At 41.2% G+C, this 23,397-nt stretch overlaps 1 protein-coding gene across 1 annotated transcript in view; it reads left to right on the forward strand.

Annotated features, from left to right (window-relative positions):
• The window catches only part of frmd4bb (FERM domain containing 4Bb), a 119,753-nt gene that overhangs the window by 13,184 nt on the left and 83,172 nt on the right, over nt 1-23,397 (forward strand). Inside the window, exons 2-6 of the mRNA XM_034172909.1 lie at nt 16,918-16,983; nt 21,463-21,557; nt 21,650-21,742; nt 21,952-22,036; nt 22,337-22,393. Coding sequence (XP_034028800.1) covers nt 16,918-16,983; nt 21,463-21,557; nt 21,650-21,742; nt 21,952-22,036; nt 22,337-22,393 — 396 coding nt within the window. The remainder of the gene's footprint in view (nt 1-16,917; nt 16,984-21,462; nt 21,558-21,649; nt 21,743-21,951; nt 22,037-22,336; nt 22,394-23,397) is intronic.

Consider the following 23,397-nt stretch of genomic DNA (forward strand, 5'->3'; position numbering starts at 1 on the left):
ATATGGATTTGATTCATATGTTTTTACGTCAGCCAAGCTTGAACCTTCGTGCGCATGCGTGAGTTTTTTCACGCCTGTCGGTTGCGTCATTCGCCTGTGGGCAGGCTTTGAGTGAGCACTGGTCCACCCCTCTCATCGTTTTTTTTCATTGCGAGGAAATGGCGGAATGATTTGGGCTTTGTTCCATCAGAATTTTTTCAGAAACTGTTAGTGACAGGCAGCTGGAAACCATTCGGAAAATTCACATGGCTTTCGGTGAAAATTTTCTGGGCTTCACAGAGATTAAGGAGTGTTACTACCGCTTTAAGGACGGCCCATAATGGCGCATGGCGCGCCGCGCTTCGAGCCGCAATTGACAGGCAGAAATGACAATTTCATTTCTAAACGGATGGCTTTATGGATCCGGGACCATCGTGTGCAATTTCTCTGGTTATCACAAGAGCTGGACATCAGCCATTTTCCGGTAGATTTCACTTTTAACAAGAGATTTTGTCATGGAAAGCCACGCAGAGGCTTCGCGCGTCAAGACGGCTTCGCTGATGGAGCGAGACAAAGAACGCCTCCATTTTGGAGTGTCAGAGGACAAGTTGGGACATGCCTATCTCAGCTTTCAGTGGCTTACCAGTCAAGTGAGTATAAGAGAAATTGTGGAGAGCTGGGTCTAACAGCTGGCCAGTCTAACAGTTACAAGGTTTTTTTTTTTTGTTGTTTTTTTGTTTTTGTTTTTTTTACAAATTTTACAAGAATTTCTTAACAAGGGCAGGTGATGGTCTAGTGGTTAAGCTTGAGACCAGAGGCAGTGGCTTGAGACCAGAGGATCCTCGGTTCAAATCCCAGTCTGACCGGAAAATCACTAAGCGCCCTTGGGAAGGTCCTTAATCCCCTAGTTGCTCCCAGTGTGTAGTGAGTACCTTGTATGGCAGCACCCTGACATCGGGGTGCTGTATTATTGTAAAGCGCTTTGAGTGTCTGATGCAGATGGAAAGCGCTACATAAATGCACTCCATTTACAAAAACAGAAGAAACAGAGCCTTTAACTGAAATCAAAGAGCAGTCCATCTTGGGTCTTTATATGATTGAATAGGTAGGTCTTGAAAAAGTAGGGCTTCCACTTTGAATTTACATTAATGAGAAATTATACAGCTGCAATGGCGGCTTATGTTATAAGTGGGTAAAAAACACAATTCTTACAAACCTATGGTATAAGTATATAATGTATTAGTTATTTAGATTAAAACTAAAAGCATTTTATATTCCACTATAATGAACAGTATTTTATGGAGAATTAGCTGGAGAACATTTTGTGAAAGGAAACAGTTTTTTGTAGTGTGTTGTACTATATGCACTGAATGTGCTATAATTTCACCTGCAGTAAGTGACAGTCTGTTATGCTCCACATCATGTCAGTGGACGTCCTTTTCGGAGTGGGAACACGAACGTCCGCTGCATGATGACATCATTCGCATGAATCACTGTGATGAGGTAGCCGTCCTGTTGTTTCAGACTGGTACTGCATTAGGAACACTGAATTAACATTTCAACCGTGTGCTAATTTTTCAAACAGTCGGGGCATTGTGGTGTTCATTAATTGTAGCTTTCACAGCCATGTTACTTCTCTTTGGGAGATGATGGCAGACAGACACCATTTGATCGCTGATGCATGAGTCATGATGAAATATCAGGTCACCCCGAAGCTACATTTTAATATTCAGCCCACCGTCTCTGCAAACATGGCACTGTACCTCATCAGTTTACTGCTTTTATTTGGCATCAGCATATTACTTTCAGATTGTAATTTTAAGCATAGAGTGCAGATATGCTAGTAAAGCATTTGTTATTTTTTTTTACAACATTTGATAACATCACCTAAAGGACTTATGTGTTATCGATCGAGCTCAGCCCAAAGAAACAACACAGTGTCACCTCCTTGTGGGCCTACCACCAGCAGGGAGTCTAGAGGGTCTGGTTTGCTGCTTTTTGTCAGTGGACAGGGGAAAATTCCCACACGGACTGACACTTGTTATGGAATATGCATTTTTACCTCTGCCAACGAAGTTGGAGGAGGTTATATTTTCACCCCTGTTTGTTTGTCTGTTTGTTTGTTTGTTTGTGAAGAGCCTGGAGCCCCACAATTTTTCATATATCATTATGAAATTTTTACTGAAGATTCAATCCTGATAGGCAAGAACTGATTCAATGTTCATGGTCAAAGGTCAAAGTCATGAAAAATCTTGGAAAATTGGAAAAAATCCCTATCGTTAACATTGAACGAATATTCAAAAAGTCATAACTCTGTCATAAAAGATCAATTGTCTTTCATATTTGAGAGGATTATGTAGAGTGGGATCCTTTATTGCCTGACAAAGTTTAATCTGGATCTGATCCAGATGACAGATTCTGTGGCCAGTTAAATTTAACATTGAAAAACCCATTTAATGTATATTTTACATTATACCTTTGTATGTAAAAGTTTGGGCACCCCTGATAATTTTCATGATTTCCTTTATAAATCATTGGTTGTCTGGATCAGAAATTTCAGTTAAATATATCATATAGCAGATGAACACACTGGTATTTGAGAAGTGAAATGAAGTTTCTAGTATTTACAGAAAGTTGCAATAATTATTTAAACAAAATTAGGCAGGTGCATAAATTTGGGCACCCTTGTCATTTTATTGATTTGAATACATTTAGCACTAATTATTGGACCATAAAATTGGTTTGGTAAGCTCACTGACCCTTGACCTCCTTACACAGGTGAATCCAATCATGAGAAAGGGTATTTAAGGTGGCCATTTGCAAATGTTTCTCCTCTTTGCATCTCTTCTAATGAGTGACAACATGGGAGCCTCTAAACAACTCTCAAATGACCTGAAAACAAAGTTTGTTCAACATCATGGTTTAGGAGAAGGATACAACAAGCTATCTCAGAGATTTCAGCTGTCAGTTTCCACTGTGAGGAACATAGTGAGGAAATGGAAGAGTGTAGGCACATTACTAGTTAAGGCCTGAAGTGGCAGGCCAAGAAAAATGTCAAATAAATTGAACCCAAGCATGGTGAGAACAGTCATAGTCAACCCACAGACCTGCTCCAAAGACCTACAACATGATCTTGCTGCAGATAGTGTCTCTGTGCATTGTTCAACTACACAGTGTACCTTGCACAAGGAGATGCTGTATGGGAGAGTGATGCAACGGAACCCTTTTCTGCGTACACGCAGTCGCTTGAGGTATGCTAAAGCACATTTGGACAAGCCAGCTTCATTTTGGAATAAGGGGCTGTGGACTGATGAAACTAAAACAGAGTTATTTGGACATAAGAAGCGGCATTGGAATAAGGGGCTGTGGACTGATGAAACTAAAACAGAGTTATTTGGACATAAGAAGCGGCAGAATACATGGCAGAAAAAGAAGACAACATTCCAAGAAAAACACTTGCTACCTACAGTAAAAATTTGGAGGTGGTTCCATCATGCTGTGTGGCTGTGTGGCCAGTGCAGGTACTGGGAATCTTGTTAAAGTTGAGGGTCACATGGATTCTAGTCAATATCAGCAGATTCTTGAGAACAATGTTCATGAATCAGTGACAAAGTTGAAGTTGCGCCGGGGCTGGATCTTTCAACAAGACAGTGACCCTAAACACTGCTCAAAATCTACTAAGGCATTCATGCAGAGGAACAAGTACAACATTCTGGAATGGCCATCTCAGTCCCAAGACCTGAATATTATTGAAAATCTGTGGTGTGATTTTAAGTGGGCTGTCCATGCTCGGAGACCAACAAACCTGACTGACCTGGAGATGTTTTGTAAAGAAGAATGGTCGAACAATCCCTTCAACCAGAATCCAGACTCTCATTGGAAGCTGTAGGAAGTGTTTAGAGGCTGTTATTTCTGTAAAAGGAGGATCTCCTAAATATTTTTGTATTTTTTCTTTTGGGGTGCCCAAATTTATGCACCTGCTTAATTTTGTTTAAAGAATTATTGCACACTTTCTGTAAATCCTATAAACTTCATTTCACTTCTCAAATATCATTGTGTTTGTCTGCTATATGATATATTTAACTGCAATTGCCGATCCAAACTATCAATGATTTATAAAGGAAAATCATGGAAATCATCAGGGGTGCCCAAACTTTTAAATACAACTGTATCTTAATCAAACGTGCCCCAATCCCTCTCATATTTGAAAGTGAGGTGCAGACTGGCACTCACTAGCGCCTCACAAAGTTTGATCCGGATCTGTTCCAGATTGTTTATTTTGTGGTCATTTGAATTTAATAGTGAAAAGCCCATTTGGTGTACATTTTGCATTATAAATGTCACTCAAAAGTGCCTCAGTTACTCTCATGTTTCTGTTATGGTTTCACCTACACCACCACAATTGAATGGAGGTTCCAGTTTTATGCCTGTCTATCTTCCAGTTATCAGTCAGAAACCAAGTGCCAAAAAGCAGTGACAAATTGTGCATAGCAGAGATAACCAATGTTCTGTGAAAATTATCTGAAAAAGAATTCACAAACCAAAAAAGCTGAAACAAAAACAAAACAAAAACATGACAACAACAAAAAAACTTGAACTCAATACATACTCCTGAGATTTGATCACATCTAATTTAGCTTATTAAAAGCCACTTCTAACAAGACTTTGACCTTGAAAAATGCTTCCAAGGTAAAATTTTGTGGAATTGGAAACTAGTGTTGCCAGAGGTTTGCACTGTGTGAGTTGGGTACTCTAGGTTTTTTTTTTTTTTAATAAAATATGAGCCCTTTAATTTACAGCTATGAAATGAGTTGATTGGACACAAACCAATGACACCACGACAGCTCTCTGTGCCATCGCCAGTCAGGATCAGATATCAGAGTTACACCAGCTACACCCAGTGATTTGGTCAGTGTATACCCAAGTGTGTCATTGCTTCAAAGGGTATCAGTTTTTTCCTTGGCTAGTCTATTTCTAATAATAAGGTATAATTTAAGCAGAAGCTTTATTTAAGGTTGCTTTCGGCCTTCTTTGTGTATTTAGATGAATCTATAACATGACGTTGCTGATTCTGTTGAATCGAATTATTCCGCAGAGGGTTTATTCATAAATGATCACATGAATAGTTTTGGAATAAGAACATACATTTGTGGGTTTGTATGTTTGCGGTGGGTGTCTTCAGATGAACGTCTAAGCACAGAGAGCAGACACTAGCCTTCCTCCATAATGCATGAAAATGGGAGACTGAGATAAGACAGCCTGCAGTCTGGACATGACATTTAACATTCAGTTAACACAGGAAACACAAACTGGAAAAAGATGTTATAGAATATATTTTGTATGTGCTTGTTTCATCCGGATTTATATCTACACACCATCTGGGAAGACTAAATTGTACTTTTGGAAACGTGTTTTTTTTTTCCCCCTATCAGAGATGCATGTAGACACCTGTGTTAGCATCATATGAGAAGGAGGCTACATCTGCACCTCCCACATCTCTTGGCTGCATATTTCACTGTAGTATAACAAGCTGTCAGTGTGCCAACCGCAGGGTGTAGACATACCCACAGCCTGTAGCCACCACTCCAAAAGCATTTGTCCAGTCTCTGGAGACACCAACACAAAGGTTGACATTTCTTTCATCCTTCTTTGAAGATTTAATGCCTGTTTTATCCCAGCGGGTAAAAAATGAAGGCTTTTTATTAATGCTGATGATTAAGTAGCAGTCTGTTTGTTTTGAAGAAAAACAAAAGCTTTGGTAATAGCAGTGTGTCAGGGTGGTGCAGTGGTTAGCACACTTCCATCACAGCAAGAAGGTCTTGGCTTGAAGTCTTCCAAAGCCCAGGGTTTTTTTTTTTTTTTTTTCTGTTTGGAATTTGCATTTTTTTCCTCAACATCAAAAACATGTTCTGTTCACTGTGGTGTGTCAAGAGTAATTCCTTTATTCGGTATTTTAATGTTTCCCATAATCCCCCTGCGCTTCCCAAAATGCACTGCGGCACCAGCAGCGTTCCGGCGTCTCACAGCGCTTGTAAACAACGGCAAAGCAAGGATGTGGATGGGGCAGATTCAGCGAGCTCACGAGCGATTATGATGATGACATGTTCTCTCAAGTTGAGAGAGTTATCTAGAGGAGGTGTAGCACTGTGATAAACGTCTGCTGGTCCGCTGTTGTCTTGTTGTCCATACTTCACGAGGTGTGTTTACATTGTGCCCTGAACTGGAACTCTGCTAAAACCGACCTCTCGCATGAGTCACGGACCGCGTGATGGCACGAGATTCACAACTGCGAAACAGCGAACAGGTCCCGAGGCACCTTGGTGCTGCCCCTGGACGAGGCACAAGTCGGGCACAGGTTACTTCCCCTGCCAAGGCCGATACCCATTTACAGCTGGTGAACAGAGACAGTGACTACATTTAGACCCCATTCCTGCCAGGCTGCTCAAGGAAGTCCTACCATTATTTAATGCTTCAATCTTAAATATGATCAATCTATCTTTGTTAGTTGGTTATGTACCACAGGCCTTTAAGGTGGCAGTAATTAAACCATTACTTAAAAAGCCATCACTTGACCCAGCTATCTTAGCTAATTATAGGCCAATCTCCAACCTTCCTTTTCTCTCAAAGATTCTTGAGAGGGTAGTTGTAAAACAGCTAACTGATCACCTGCAGAGGAATGGTCTATTTGAAGAGTTTCAGTCAGGTTTTAGAATTCATCATAGTACAGAAACAGCATTAGTGAAGGTTACAAATGATCTTCTTATGGCTTCGGACAGTGGACTTATCTCTGTGCTTGTTCTGTTGGACCTCAGTGCTGCTTTTGATACTGTTGACCATAAAATTTTATTACAGAGATTAGAGCATGTCATAGGTATTAAAGGCACTGCGCTGCGGTGGTTTGAATCATATTTGTCTAATAGATTACAGTTTGTTCATGTAAATGGGGAATCTTCTTCACAGACTAAAGTTAATTATGGAGTTCCACAAGGTTCTGTGCTAGGACCAATTTTATTCACTTTATACATGCTTCCCTTAGGCAGTATTATTAGACGGTATTGCTTAAATTTTCATTGTACGCAGATGATACCCAGCTTTATCTATCCATGAAGGCAGAGGATACACACCAATTAGCTAAACTGCAGGATTGTCTTACAGACTAAAGACATGGATGACCTCTAATTCCTGCTTTTAAACTCAGATAAAACTGAAGTTATTGTACTTGGGCCCCACAAATCCTAGAAAGCATGGTGTCTAACCAGATCGTTACTCTGGATGGCATTTCCCTGATCTCTAGTATACTGTGAGAAATCTTGGAGTCATTTTTGATCAGGATATGTCATTCACAAGCGCATATTAAACAAATATGGAGGACTGCCTTTTTGCATTTACGCAATATCTCTAAATCAGAAAGGTCTTGTCTCAGAGTGATGCTGAAAAACTAATTCATGCATTTATTTCCCTCTAGGCTGACTATTGTAATTCATTATTATCAGGTTGTCCTAAAAGTTCCCTAAAAAGCCTTCAGTTGGTTCAGAATGCTGCAGCTAGAGTACTGACGGGGACTAGCAGGAGAGAGCATATCTCACCCGTGTTGGCCTCTCTTCATTGGCTTCCTGTTAATTCTAGAATAGAATTTAAAATTCTTCTTCTTACTTATAAGGTTTTGAATAATCAGGTCCCATCTTATCTTAGGGACCTCGTAGTACCATATTACCCCATTAGAGCGCTTCGCTCTCAGACTGCGGGCTTACTTGTAGTTCCTAGGGTTTGTAAGGGTAGAATGGGAGGCAGAGCCTTCAGCTTTCCGGCTCCTCTCCTGTGGAACCAGCTCCCAATTCAGATCAGGGAGACAGATACCCTCTCTACTTTTAAGATTAGGCTTAAAAACTTTCCTTTCGCTAAGGCTTATAGTTAGAGCTCGGATTGGGTGACCCTGGACCCATCCCTTGGTTATGCTGCTTTAGACGTAGACTGTGGGGGGTTCCCATGATGCACTGTTTCTTTCTCTTTTTGCTCCGTATGCATCACTCTGCATTTAATCATTAGTGATCGATCTCTGCCCCCCTTCACGGCATGTCTTTTTCCTGGTTCTTTCCCTCAGCCCCAACCAGTCTCAGCGGAAGACTGCCCCTCCCTGAGCCTGGTTCTGCTGGAGGTTTCTTCCTGTTAAAGGGAGTTTTCCTTCCCACTGTGGCCAAGTGCTTGCTCATAGGGGGTCCGTTTTGACCGTTGGGGTTTTTCATAATTATTGTATGGCCTGCCTTACAATATGGAGCGCCTTGGGGCAACTGTTTGTTGTGATTTGGCGCTATATAAGAAAAAAGTTGATTGATTGATTACATGCAGCCAATAACCCTTTCAGAATATTAGCAATACCTGGTTGCGCACAGCCATGTAAACACCCGCAAAAACCCGAATATGCTCATATCCCAGTTTTTAAAAAACCCGAATATGACCCCTGGCTACTCCTTTTCTAACCCGAATATCAGGTCATATAAACGCGGATCAGAATATCCCCATAGAAAGCAACATTATTTTGTGTTCTGCGCATGTCCTATCCGCAAGGAATCTTGGTCTTTTGAGTACGGCGACTACTTGTATGCGGCGCGCGCAACCCACAGGACACCACAGAAGCAGAGGTAAACAAGTATGGAGAAATCCAGATGCGGCAGCACAGCACCACACTTTTGGAGCGAGGAGGAAACCAAATACTTCATTAGTATCATGAAAGACATGAATATAATGTCTTTTATTGACGGAAATGATGCATATTTGCGTCATGATGTTCTCCGTGCGTCTGGACTAGAGCCCGACCGATATATCGGCCGGGCGATATTATCGGCCGATATAAGTCCTTTTCAAAGTACTCACTATCGGCCGAAATTTTGCAGATAGAACGCCGATAATTTCTCATAAATAGAACAGTTACTGAAATAATGTTTGTGTCAGCTATGTAAAATGTCCTTGCACCGTTTCTCCAGTAGATGGAGCTCTGATGCCATTCAACTGAGAGCTGCTTACACCCCTGCTTAAATGTGTTCATCACCGGCCCCCATAGTTCGCCGTCACACCGCACTGATCGGCTGACAAAAGCATACAAGTTAGTTTATAAGGATGTTGTTGGTAATAACTTTGCGATTACATTCACCCCACAAACTCAGTTTGATTAACTCAGTTTATGTAGTAATGTGTCAAATGTGCTTCATTGCATCGGTCATGCTTTTAATAAGCCCACGTTGTGTAGACCTTATTTGTAGCATGATTAACTTTTGTTTACTGCTAAGAGGTTGAAACATTCAGATTCACTATTGGCTGATTTATTGGCTATCGGCAAAGCAGCCGATTTATTGATTATCGGCATTTTTTTCATCCAAATATCGTTATCGCCATTCAGCCTCAAAAAATCCCATAGGTCGGGCTTTAGTCTGGACACTGTCCATGCATCGCTGTTCAGATGGGGATATTCCAAATGATACCAGTGACCATGTATACAGGAGTAACTCTGTCTGCTTAAGCATGTACGAGGTCTGTTAGAAAGGTATCCGACCTTTTTATTTTTTCAAAAACCATATGGATTTGAATCATGTGTGATTGCATCAGCCAAGCGTGAACCTTCGTGCGCATGCGTGAGTTTTTTCACGCCTGTCGGTTGCGTCATTCGCCTGTGAGCAGGCTTTGTGTGAGCAGTGGTCCACCTCTCTCATCAGATTTTTTTTGCAAATAACATGTCTGAATGATTTGGAGCTTTGCTGCATCAATTTTTTCCAGAAACTGTGAGAGACCTCCAGGTGGACACCATTCGAAAAATTCACATGGCTTTCAGGGACCATTTTATGGGGATTACACAGATTAAGGAGTGCTCCAGCCGGTTTAAAGACCGCCCACAGCGTCTGAGAGCGCCGATTGACAGGCTGAATCAACCAGATCATTTCCAACGTGAAGGCCTTGTTGATCCGGGACGTCGTCTGACTTACACAAAAATGGCAGGAGACGTGGACATCAGTACTTTTTCGGCACATTCCACTGTTACAGGAGTTTTTTTCATGGAAAGAGAAGCGGAGGGATGCGCCACCGTGCCGCTCATGGCACGGCACAAAACCACCTCCGTGTTGGTCTCACAGGACGGCTTTGAGATGGATTTCAGACGGCTTTTGGTGGTTTTTCAGTCATGTGACTATCTGAGAAATTGTGGATGAGCCTGGACATGCTACAACATGTCCTGTGAGGCTTCATCACGGCTTTGCTTTGCGCCGTGCGGCATCGCCGCGACGCGCGGAATTCCGCCGCACGTCTGTCGCAATGTGCCGATGTGCTGATGTCCACGTCTTCCGCAATTCCTGTGCTAGTCAGACGACATCCAGGATAAAACACAGCGTCCAGTGTGGAAATGAACGGCACATTCCACTGTTACAGGAGTTTTTGTCATGGAAAGAGGAGCGGAGGAATTCCGCATGTCACGGCGGTGCCGCATGGCGCAAAGCAACGCCGTGATGAAGCCTCACAGGACATGTTCTGGCATGTCCAGGCTCATCCACAGTTTCTCGGATAGTCACACGACTGAAAAACCACTGAAAGCCGTCTGAAATCCATCTCAAAGCCGTCCTGTGATACCAACACGGAGGTGGTTTTGTGCCGCGCCATGAGCGGCACGGTGGTGCATCCCTCCTCTTCTCTTTCCATGAAAAAAACTCCTGTAACAGTGGAATGTGCCGAAAAAGTACTGATGTCCACGTCTCCTGCCATTTTTGTGTAAGTCAGACGACGTCCCGGATCAACAAAGCCTTCACGTTGGAAATGATCTGGTTGATTCAACCTGTCGATCGGAGCGCGACGCGCTCTCAGCAGCTGTGGGCGGTCTTTAAACTGGCTGGAGCACTCCTTAATCTGTGTAATCCCCATAAAATCGTCCCTGAAAGCCATCTGAATTTTCCAAATGGTGTCCAGCTGGAGGTCTCTCACAGTTTCTGGAAAAATTTGATGCAGCAAAGCTCCAAATCGTTCAGACATTTATTCGCAATAAAAATGTGACAAGAGGGGTGGACCACTGCTCACACAAAGCCTGCTCACAGGCGAATGACGCAACCGACAGGCGTGAAAAAACTCACGCATGAGCACAAAGGTTCAAGCTTGGCTGATGCAATCACACGTGATTCAAATCCATATGGTTTTTGAAAAAAATAAAAAGGTCGGATTCTTTTCTAACAGACCTCGTAAATGGGTTATTCCTAATGATTCAGAAACCGGAATGTTGACCTTAACCCGAATTTTAACGGCATGTAAACGTAGTCATTGTAGCTTAAGCATCTTGTTCAAGGATACAGAGAGGTAGCATGAGCAGGATTCAAGCCCAGGTCTACAGATTAGTAGCCCAGCTCCTTGTCCATTGAGCTACCCGCTCTGTGTCAGGAAAGACGTGATTATACAGTCCTGATTTTAGTCGAAATTATTCACACAAAATCATTTCTCTTAATTATGACATCATAAAGTAAAATATAGGTGTTCAACTGTGATTCTTTCCAATCATGTTCAGAGGTGCAGGTTTGTTGATCTGTTATTGAAATACAGTGAGGAGTAATTTATTCTGGGTCAGAAGTAAAAACAAACAAAAAAATAAAACAGAAATTTCCACTCAGTTGCAAGAAAAATCTTAAATTTCAGCATATAGAAACCTTAGGGTCTTTGGGTGATTTAAGATCAAACTCAGGTCTCTTAACTTCAGTGGTTACAGCAAAGGGTGATTTAATTGCCTCGACTGCATATAGGTACTTACGTACTGCCATAGGAGGCGCAATATTTGTTTATGCCTGAATTTTCCAAGGTTGGCCGACCAATGTGTTTCCAGCTCTGGTTCCTTTGTAACCCGTGTATTCAGAAACCAGTGTATTCAGAAAAAAAAAACAAACATCAAATATGTGTAAATAAAATTGCTAACCACAAACACATCTTCAACCGCTTACTCTATTTAAGGGTCATGGACTGGAGCCTATCTCAGCAGTTATAGGGTGTGAGGCGGGGTACACCCTGGACAGGACGCCAGTCTGTCGCAGGGCCACAAATAGACAAACAACTTTCACACCTGCATGCACAATTTAAAATTTCCAATCCACCAAATTTGCATGCCATTGGGAGGAAGCACAGAGCACCTCTAGGGAGCTGACGCAAACATGGGGAGAACATGCAAACTTCATACCAAAGGAGGCAATCGATCCCATGACTTTCTTGTAGTGAGTCAACAGTGCTAACCATTAATCCACTGTGTTGCCCTAACCACAAACACTGTAGTAATAAATACATACCCTGAAATAGCTGCATCCCTCAGATTTACTTCTTCCATGTTTGCACACAACAGCCATGTAGATATCATTATGCTGTCTGGTGCTGCTCTGATGTGCAGTTTTGTCCGCGAGGCTCCTGGTGTAGTTTTAAACTGCAGGGAACACCGCTTACAGAGAAACATTTTTTTCATTGATGGTGCCGTCAATTTCTGAAATTTTTACACTTCTCGATGATGGCAAGTGGTGAAGATAGTGCATAATTGACAATGCTGACAGTGCTGTGCATTCTGGGTCGAGTTTTCCTATATGCAGTTGGGAGAATTGGGGAAGAAGTTCAAAAGAGGCATTGCTGCTTATTTTAAGGAAAACAAAAGTTTTATTGGTGAATCAAATCTTGGGGTCACTGAGTAACGAAAGCTTCAAATCTGCTCTCTGGATTCAGTGATTACTGAAAAACCATGAGGGATGATTTAATCTGGGTCACTGGTCTTAACAGTAATTTTCAGAACAATTTTTCATTGGAGCAACTTAGAGTTTGTCTGTGCGATTGAAACTTAAAACCTGCTGTATGGCTTTAGGACCCCTTCACATATAACACAATTGAAGCCGACTAGCGCACGGAGGAATTGCATGCAATTCATGAAAAATCAGAGTTGCCTCCAACGCCTCATACACCTGTCGCTACAATTATTCACACACCAGCGGCTGAAAGACAGAGTGTGAACTGTGAGAGCTCATTTGATCCCTCTCGCAGCAGGTGTCAGCCAAATTCCAGGTGACACACACGAACATCCAACTTAGAAGCACTTAGAAAATGTGTTTCCATTTGCGCTGTTAGCATGAAAACAGCAGGCGATCACTTTCGAGCTGGCTGTAAAATTTGTCTAAGACAATATGACAAACCAACAGTGCCACAAATATGCCACTTTCAGTCATGTATCACCAAAAATACGCCGTAACAAACGTCAGTTTGTCAGTTATTACAGTGCTTTTTTCTCTTTATTACAAAAATACGTTCATCTTCTTGTTGATTTTAGGGATTTTACACTCCTGTTATAAGACAGTGATTGTAGTGCAGTGGTAAAGTTCCCATCTGGTATTCTAAGCTTTTGTAAATTGCAGGTTTGAGTCCTATGAGTGCATTCATTTTTTATTTAACCAGGGTTATTTAGCCGCAGGGTTCTGTATTGTGTCCCCTTTTACTTATTATTGATAGCAACCCAGTGATTTTCACTCATTATACAGCTGTTTTTTATTTTATTTTTCTCCACATCATCGGCACGATGTGGTGCAACACGTTCCAGCTGCTCACACTGTGTTTGTGTTCTAGCGTGCACGAAACCGTTGCCGATGTGTTGTGCGTGCCTGTGCGATCGTGCATTCCTCATGACAGCAGGTGGATGTTCGTGGTTCCCCATTTCTTGTTTGGGTTGCAGATTTTCTTCCAGTTTCTGGCTCTTTTGTGTTATGTGTGAAGGGGCCCTAAGTAATGGTTACTAGGATACAACAAGGGGTAATTGGGGACAAAGATCAAAACCAGCATTTCTGGTCATTTTCAGGAAAACTGTTCAGTCAGAACAAAGAAAAACTTGGGGTCTTTGGATAATTTAAGGCCAAAATCTGCTCCTTCTACTCACGAAGTAGTAGATGAAAATATGCTTCAGTTTCTGAGTGTTCCATCATAGCCAAAAATCTGTGTCTTGCAAATACTTTGCTCCCAAAGTTAAGACTATCTGAGCAGCGATTCTTCAGATATAGCATAATGTCCACAGAAGCACACACATGGACAGATGAATTATAAGTTACTGCAAGTAATTGCTGGTTCTTCCACCGGTTGTGCAGCAAGACTTTTTTAAATCTGGTTTTTACCACTGAGAAGCCGGAGGGTTAGTCAGGACATCTGGACTGTCTGGTGAAATATAAATAGCACTTCTAAAAGTGATTGCAGTTCTCACATGAGTAATGGTGCAAATTCTGAAAAATCACAGCTCCTCCTTTATCTCACTTCATCCATATCGCATAAAGATAAGTCATCTCATCTGGACTTTATCCTGATTTGTTGAGCTAATGACTTCTTATGAAAATTGCAATGTGGTGCTTGCATTTCCCCCGATGATCCTTTTCCTCATAAAAATCATTGCACCATCTACTGGTTAGAACCTTAACATGTCAGTATGGAATACTGCCACTTTATTACTGGAAAATAATTGTGTCACCATGATTCTGTCATAAGTAAATCAAAATTAAATCAATATAATTATACTCTTTATGGTTATCATAAAGAGACACACTCAAAATTAATTGGATTTATTGAATGTGCACTTTTAATTTAGATCACAAGAAAAAAATTATGGCTGTGGTAATCACAAATACCCATTATTCAGGGACTTTAATTGACAAAGTGCCTGTCAAAATGATAGAAGTGGTATAATTTTTAGAAGTGACAGGGCGTGTACTTCATGAAGCAGATTAGTTCATTAAACAATGACAGCCTCGTTGATATGTTACACTTACTTTCTTCAGATATGACTATTATTTATACAAAACAACAAATATTAAATACATAAATACTAAAAATCACAAAAAACCAATCTGATTCAAACTGCAGTATCTAAATGAAAAGTAGGCTTCAAAATAACTGCATGTGTGTGTGTGTGTGTGTGTGTGTATGTATGTATATGTACGCAGTATATATATGTGTGTGTGTGTGTGTGTGTGTGTGTGTGTGTAACTTAAACAACACTTGTACATAATGTCACTTATACGTTCATCCTGTGAATTAATCATAATAATAATAATAATGCGAATGACGATAATAATAATATTAAACATCCTCAGTGATAAACGTTTTAGTTTCTCAACTTTTTCTGGAACATGTTTCAGGCTTTAAATGCAGGAATGGAGCAGATGTAATGATACAACTGCTCCATTATTTGATACATATCACAACATACCTGTTGCGATTCGACACATATCACTGTACCCAATTACATTGCTGTGCACAATATTTATTTATTTATTTATTTGTGTTAAACATTATATAAATGCTCTTAAGTATCAATTGTAATACCTGATGTTGTCGATTTGTTATTTTGTATTTTAAAAATCATTTATGTTCCTTCTGCAACAGATCATTATTTCTTCCATGCAGTTGTAAACTTTTCATGATACTTGTTTTTTATACAGGATACAATTTGATACAGGCGGCATGATACAGTTATCATCGTTCCACCTCGAATGTAAATTAACTAATGAAATTTATTTATTTATTTTATTTTATTTGTTATTTCACATTTGCACTTTCCATACCACCCCAACTTTTTCTGTTTTGGGGTTGTAATAATAACAACGTTCTACCACAGTTCAGAGTCTGAGCCACACGCCGTCTCTGAAATGGTTCAGTCCTGGACCCACCTAACCCGGCTGGAACAAGCTGCTGCTTAATCCTGATCAGCTGGTGCTGCTCAAAGCAAAGTTATGATTTTGAATGCAAGAAGAGGGTTTTATTTTGGGATGTGAGGTCTGGCCAGGGATGCATCCACACCTGCTCTCTCTTTGAGGAGGTTTATCAGGTACAGCAGCTGCTCAGTTCAGTCCAGCCGTTAGAAGTTCAGCCTCATTCTGTCACATAAGGAAACTCTTGGATCTACCTGATGGATCTTTAGCTTGTAACCAGATTTTGCTGTAGGTAACCTGAATCCGTCATCTGCTGAATAAATTTGATTTATCGCTTGGAACGGGCATCTGCCGTGTCCTGGTAGGTCACAGTGATTTTGTCATAGCAAGAGAGAAAACTTATGTTTGCCTCTTCCAGTTAAAACTGGATTCAGAGCTTTATCTGAAACTAATGCTGAGTTATTCTGCTGGGAAGTCAGTGCATGAATGTTTTACTCTGTTTGGTGAAAGATTTGTGAAGTATTTACTCAAATACTGAAAAAATGACTTGAAGAGCTTCAAAGAAAAAAAATAAAAACTGCTTTGTTTAAAATCCTTTTGACAGGGGATATATTGTTGTTAACAATGTCATGGTTTTTTAAAGAAGGATTATTGCATTTGCTAATAAGTAAATCTTATCATAGACCTCTCATTGATACAAGATGTGTGTGTGTGTGTGTGTGTGTGTGTGTGTGTGTGTGTGTGTGTGTGTGTGTGTGTGTGTGTGTGTGTGTGTGTGTGTGTGTGTGTGTGTGTGTGTGTGTTTTAAATGTCAAAAAAAGAAAGACTTAACCAGTCTTATATAGTGTATAGTGGCATGAAAGGTTTGAAAAACCTTGAGCTTGTATACATTTTTTTCACAACAAAATAAATTTTAAAAAAACTGGAACAGAGAATGGTTTTCTTAACATGAATGCATGAAATTCTTGAGCTGAGGTTTGATTTGTTTCCTTGTATGAAAATGCTTTTGTTTCACTCCATCTTGAAACTGTAGTTGGTGATAAGCCACACAAAAGTTCCACAATGCACAGATGCACCAATCACAGCCACAGAAGCCTGTAACTCTTTCAGCGCTGTCATGGGCGTCTCGGTGGCTTCCCTCACTTGTCTCCATCTTGAACAAAAAAAAAACAAAAAAACCCAACCCACTTGATGATTGTCTGCAGCAATGACGAAAAGTATGTAATGTGTGTCACAAGTGTTGAACTTTCCCTTTTTCTTCCTCCAGATGACAGAAGGAAGGTTGTGCCAAGTGCTGCTGCTGGATGACAGGAAGCTGGAGCTGCTGGTTCAGGTATGAATGTTTCTGGAGGAGGCGTTCAAAACATCTGGAAACATACTGCAGTTGTATGCACTGGAAAATTAATGCAAACATTTCTTAGAAGCAAGTGAAGATTGTTTTTATTGTCTGTCATTTATTTTCATGAATGTTCAGTCTGAAAAATATCAGAAACGTAGAGTTTCCTCAAGATCAGTATCAGGTATTCAGACCACATGCAATTTTGCATTAAGATTAACATGATTCTGCTTATTATTGTTGTTATATTTTGAAGCTGTTTCTTATTGAACTAGGGCTTCGCTGTGACAGTCATGCAGGTCTTGGGTTCTAATGTGTCCTAGTTTATTACAGAATTAATTGGAATGTCTCAAAATGTCAGTCTGTATTAAAACAAGAGATCCTGTTCAAGGATCCACATTTGGATTATGATAACCACCTAAATTTAAGGTGTCGTTCCTCTAGATGAGACTGATCATTCTACAGATTCTCATGCTGGTTGGTTGAATATACTTTGAAAAATTGATTATGTAGTTCCCTTGAATAAATGTAAGGGACCCTTCACACATAGTACGAATAAATACAAATCAGGGCGAATCACGGCAGAACAGCTCGTATGAGCAAACCACGAAAACATTGAGCTGACGGGCAGGCATGAACGAACCCACTGCGATGGTGTCGTGCATGTGACGATGTCGTGCATGTGCCGGTGTCGTGCATGCGACGGTGTCGCGCATGTGCCGGTGTCGTGCATGCAACAGTGTCGTGCAAGCAGGAACACAGTGCCAGCATCTGGAACGTGTTGCACCACATCACGCCTCTGATGTGGAGAACAATAAAATAAAGATCAGCTGTATAATGAGTGAATATCAGTGGGTTGATATAAATAATAGAGCCCGACTGATATATCGGCCGGCCGATATTATCGGCCGATATAAGCCCTTTTCAAAGTACTCACTATCGGCCGAAATTTTGCCGGTAGAACACTGATCATTTCTCATAAACAGAACAGATACTGAAATAATGTTTGTGTCGGCAATGTAAAATGTCCTTGCACTGTTTGTCCAGTAGATGGAGCTCTGACTCCATTTAACTGAGAGCTGCTTACACCCCTGCTTAAATGTGTTCATTACTGGCCCCCGTAGTTTGCCATCACACTGCACTGATCGGCTGACAAAAGCATACAAGTAAGTTTATAAGGATGTTGTTTGTAATAACTTTGTGATTACATTCACCCCACATTTCTCCCGTTTCAGTTCAACTCAGTTTGATTAACTCAGTTTATGTGGTAATGTGTCAAATGTGCTTCACTGTGTCGGTCACGCTTTTTATTAAGCCCACTTATAGACCTCATTTCTAGCATGAAAAGCTTTCGTTTACTGCTAAGAGGTTGAAACATTCAGATTCACTGGTCATCTGGAAGGGTTCTGGGAATTACTGCCGTTTGCCATTAATCCTCTGGGGCCGATGCCTTCGTATACGATGGCTGGGACCAAGCTTTACTAAATTCTAAATAACTTTTTAATGATATGAGATAGAAACTTATTCTTTTTTTCTGAAAAGTTAACTCTGTGGACTTTCGATCCACCATCGGCCATCTTGGTACTCCTCATAGAAGATGTGTGATGACGTGCGCAATGTGATTGTCCAATCAGAATTGGTTCTCCGTCACATGGTTTTCCAAAATCCAATCCAAATCCAATTGTAGGGCAGATTTACCTCACGTGATATGGCAAAGATCATTTTCAGGAGTGATATCTTACTAGTTGGCCCATTTGAATAGCTCCCTAACTGCTCCAATTGCATTTTTGCATTTTTTGAACTTGAAAATTCTTCTCTGTTATAAAGTTAATCAATATGAGGACAAAGTTTCAGCTTTTAGCTCATACCCTTTTTGTTAAGGGTCCAAAAAAGAAAATTTTATTCATTTAAAAAAAAAAGCCAATTTATCGATTATCGGCATTTTTTTATCCAAATATCGTTATCGGCATGGGCCTAAAAAAATCCATATCAGTTAGGCTCTAATGAATAATAAATAAAAGGGGACGCAATACAGAACCCCGCGGTTAAATAACCCTGGTTAATTAAAAAATAAATGCCACTCACGGGATTTGAACCTGCAATTTACAAAAGCTCTGATTACCAGAACAAAACTTTACCACTGCACTCAAATCACTGTCTTATAACAGGAGTGTGAAATTGCTAAAATCAACAAAGAGATTCATTTTTTTTTTTTTTTAAGAAAGAGAAAAGAACACTGTGATAATTGACCAAACAGCGTTTGCTAAGGCGTGTTTCTCCTGATACATGACTGAAAGTGGCGTATTTGTTGCACTGTTAGCTTGTCATATACAGTGGGGTAAAAAGTATTTAGTCAGTCCCTAAGTGTGCAAGTTCTCCTACTTAGAAAGATGAGAGAGGTCTGTAATTTTCAACATAGGTACACTTCAACTATGAGAGACAAAATGAGAAAAAAAATTTAGGAAATAACATTGTAGGATTTTTAAAGAATTTATTTGTAAAATATGGTGGAAAATAAGTATTTGTTCAATAACAAAAGTTCAACTCATTACTTCATAACATATCCTTTGTTGGCAATGACAGAGGTCAAACGTTTCCTGTATGTCTTCACCAGGTTTGCACACACTGTAGCTGGTATTTTGGCCCATTCCTCCATGCAGATCTCTAGAGCAGTGATGTTTTGGGGCTGTCGCTGGGCAACACGGACTTTCAACTCCCTCAACAAATTTTCTATGGGGTTGACATCTGGAGACTGGCTTGGCCCCTCCAGGACCTTGAAATGCTTTTTACGGAGCCACTCCTTTGTTGCCGAGCGGTGTGTTTGGGATCATTGTCATGATGAAGACCCAGCCACATTACATCTTCAATGCTCTCACTGATGGAAGGAGGTTTTGGCTTAAAATCTCACAATACATGGCCCTGTTCATTTTTCCCTTAACACAGATCAGACATCCTGTCCCCTTTGCAGAAAAACAGTACTGTGTACCCTTTGTTACTTTGGTCCCAGCTCTCTGCAGGTCATTCATCAGGTCCCTCCGTGTAGTTCTGGGATTTTTGCTCACCGTTCTCATGATAATTTTGACCCCATGGGATGAGATCTTGCGTGGAGCCCCAGATCGAGGGAGATTATCAATGGTCTTGTATGTCTTCCATTTTCTTACAATTGCTCCCACAGTTGATTTATTCACACCAACCTGCTTGACTATTGTAGATTCACTCTTCCCAGCCTTGTGCAGGTCTACAATTTTCTTCCTGGTGTCCTTCAACAGCTCTTTGGTCTTGACCATGGTTGAGTTTGGAGTCTGACTGTTTGAGGCTGTGGGCAGGTGTCTTTTATACAGATAACAAGTTCCAACAGGTGCCATTAATACAGGTAACAGGTGGAGGACAGAAGAGCTTCTTAAAGAAGAAGTTACAGGTCTGTGAGAGCCAGAAATCTTGCTTGTTTTTGGGTGACCAAATACTTATTTTCCACCATAATTTACAAATTAATTCTTTAAAAATCCTATAATTTGATTTCCTGGATTTTTTTTTCTCATTTTGTCTCTCATAGTTGAAGTGTACCTATGATAAAAATTACAGACCTCTCTCATCTTTCTAAGTCGGAGAACTTGCACAATCAGGGGCTGACTAAATACTTTTTTGCCCCACTGTAGTCCTGTGCCACTCACAGGACACGCATGTCTGGCTGGGCCCGCGCACGTGTCGTGTCAGACAAACGTGACATTCACATCGCCTGCTGCATGTATACATGAACTGACGGTCTGTTTCTCCAGCCCGTCGCAAAAGCGATATATGTTTTTATGTATTTCCACGTGAGGACACCAAGCACACACACACATGCGTGTCCATCAAAACACAGTACATGTTCTGCAGCTGTGACGTCCAGAACCAGAGATCTCAACAACTGCAGCTGTTGGCGGACACACCCCCTGTCAGTCCAGCGCACACACCAACGCACCATCTGTAGATCCACCCCAGCACACCACATGTTTACAGATGGGGCAGGAGAAGCGCAACATATGCGCGATTCACATGCACGGCACATGTGTGTGCAGGGGGAGCCGACACTCTGGCACCTCACGTGTGTTGCTGTTTTGCAAAGCCACACTCGTGGGGGCACTTAGACATATTTCACCGCCAGCTCAAACGTGATTGCTTACTGTTTTCGTGTTGACAGCGCGAATGGCCACACATTTTCTAAGTGCCAAGTGAGCGGTGTTAGATGTTCGTGCGTGTCACCTGGAATTTGGCCGACACTTGCCGTGAGAAGGTTTGATGGGCTCTCATAGGGCACACGCTGTCTTTCAGCCGCTGGTGTGTGCAAATAGTTGTGCCAACAGGTGTACGAGACAGCTACGATTTTACACGTATTGCATACAACCTGCTTCATACACAATTTGACCACATTCGAATTATGTGTGAAGGGGCCCTTTTGCACTAAAGCCGATGCTAAATATGAAAACTTTTTCACAGCCGAAGCTCCTGTCGTATGAACTCCTCGACTTGGTGTCCTCCCATTTCAGCCTCAAAGAGAAGGAGTTTTTTGGACTGTCATTTGTTGATGACAAGTATGTATTTACATATTGACACGTGTGTGTGTGTGTGTGTGTGTGTGTGAATCTGGGTGCTTTTCAACTATTCAACCTGCTTTATTTTGCAGTGGTCAGTGTAAGTGGTTGCAGATGGACCGCAGAGTTCTTGAACATAACTTTTCAAAGAAGCACGGACCCATTGCCCTGAACTTCCTGGTCAGGTAATGCTCCACTTCATCATGCCAAACAGATGCTCTCTCCAGCAGGGGGCAGTCATGGATGTTGAACGAGAGTATGATATATTTCAGCTGAAAACATACGTCCAAAGCAGTTTGTTGATGCAGTCAGTGTTTCCAGTCCCTCTCTCAAATCCACCTTCCCCGTTCCCAACACCTCATGCTGCTCATATGTCTGTTTTTATCCTTTGCAGGTTTTATGTTGAAAATATCACACAGCTTAAGGACATCATAACGGTGGAGTTATTCTTCCTGAATGCAAAATCTGCAGTGTACAGTGTGAGTTTCTTGTTTTTCTTGGATCTGATTGTTTCTCAGCAGCTCAGAGTCCTCGATGATTCATCGTCTCTGGACCCTTGTTGCACCTCAGCTCAGCAGACATTTGCTCCAGGGCATAGTTTTCCCACTCTGCTGCCTGGAATTTGAGACAGTCAGGGAAAGAAATAAGACAAACTCAACAAGGCCAGGTTTATAGAATAAGCAGAAGTTATTATAGGATAAAACATAGCCAGTATTTTGTTTTGAAAGTTTCTCCTCATGTTACATTTTTAATTGTTTTGTTAATGCTTCATTTCTCAGGGAGTCATCGAAGTGGAAAGTGACAATGTCTTCAAACTAGCTGCAAATGCTTTGCAGGTTAGTGTTTTTATTATGAAGCTGGGTCCATATGTATTTGAACATTTATAATATTTTGTTATTTTAGCTCTCATGGGGTTGTCCACAGTTGTTGTCCTTCTTTGGAAATGAAAAGATGATCTCCTGGATTGCCTCAACTACAGGAGCATTGCACTGCTTTCAGTATTTGCGAGAGTATTTCTCATTAGGATGCAGTGGCAGCTGCTTGCTGCTCTGTGATCACAACAATCTGGCTTCATACCCGAGAATTCAACCATCGACCACAATGAATGCAACGGTGAATATTGGCAGGGTGTCTTCATGGCCTTGGTTGATTTTCACAAAGCGTTTGATTGGTCTGCTTTATGGGATATATCTTGAAAACTCACAGGAATCCTCAGCGAATTGTTGGAATCTGTGGATCTGCCTCTGTGGAGGCTGACTCTCTGACTTCTTCTCAGTGAATTTGGGTGTTCATTGGGGTTTTGTTCTGGCTTCTACTCGGTTCAGTGCCTGCATGTACTGGGTGTTGGGTGAAGCCATTGAGTCCAGCAACTTAGGTGCCTTTATTGGTAAGGAAAGGTTCGCTTATCTTGACTTTGCAGACAGTGCTGTGTTATTTATGTGGAATCAAATGATGCTCTGACTGCAGCACTTGACACCAAAAAGTGAGGAGTCACAGTTTCTGGGTTAGTGAAGATGAAGGCTTTCAATGACTTCTTGGACTCAGTCGTCAGAAATGTATCTACATGTGGTGAAAATATAAAAACTGTTAGATTCACTTACTTCAGAAGTGACATTCATGTCTCTGGGATCTTGGCCGGTCTTTGAGATTGAGAGATGCCTGGAAAGACCACGTGGAAGTCATGAGATTGCTGGTTAGAGGTCCAAGTCTTCAGTGTCCAGATTATCAGATGTGTCGTTGGGAGACTTGGAATCTAAGCAGTAACTTAGGGGAGTGACTGTGTTCTTTAGTATTAGGTCTCACCAGACAATTCTTGGGTACCTTTGGAATGACTTTGTGT

The sequence above is a fragment of the Thalassophryne amazonica genome, chromosome 6 (genome assembly GCF_902500255.1).
Source record: "Thalassophryne amazonica chromosome 6, fThaAma1.1, whole genome shotgun sequence".
Taxonomy (NCBI): domain Eukaryota; kingdom Metazoa; phylum Chordata; class Actinopteri; order Batrachoidiformes; family Batrachoididae; genus Thalassophryne; species Thalassophryne amazonica.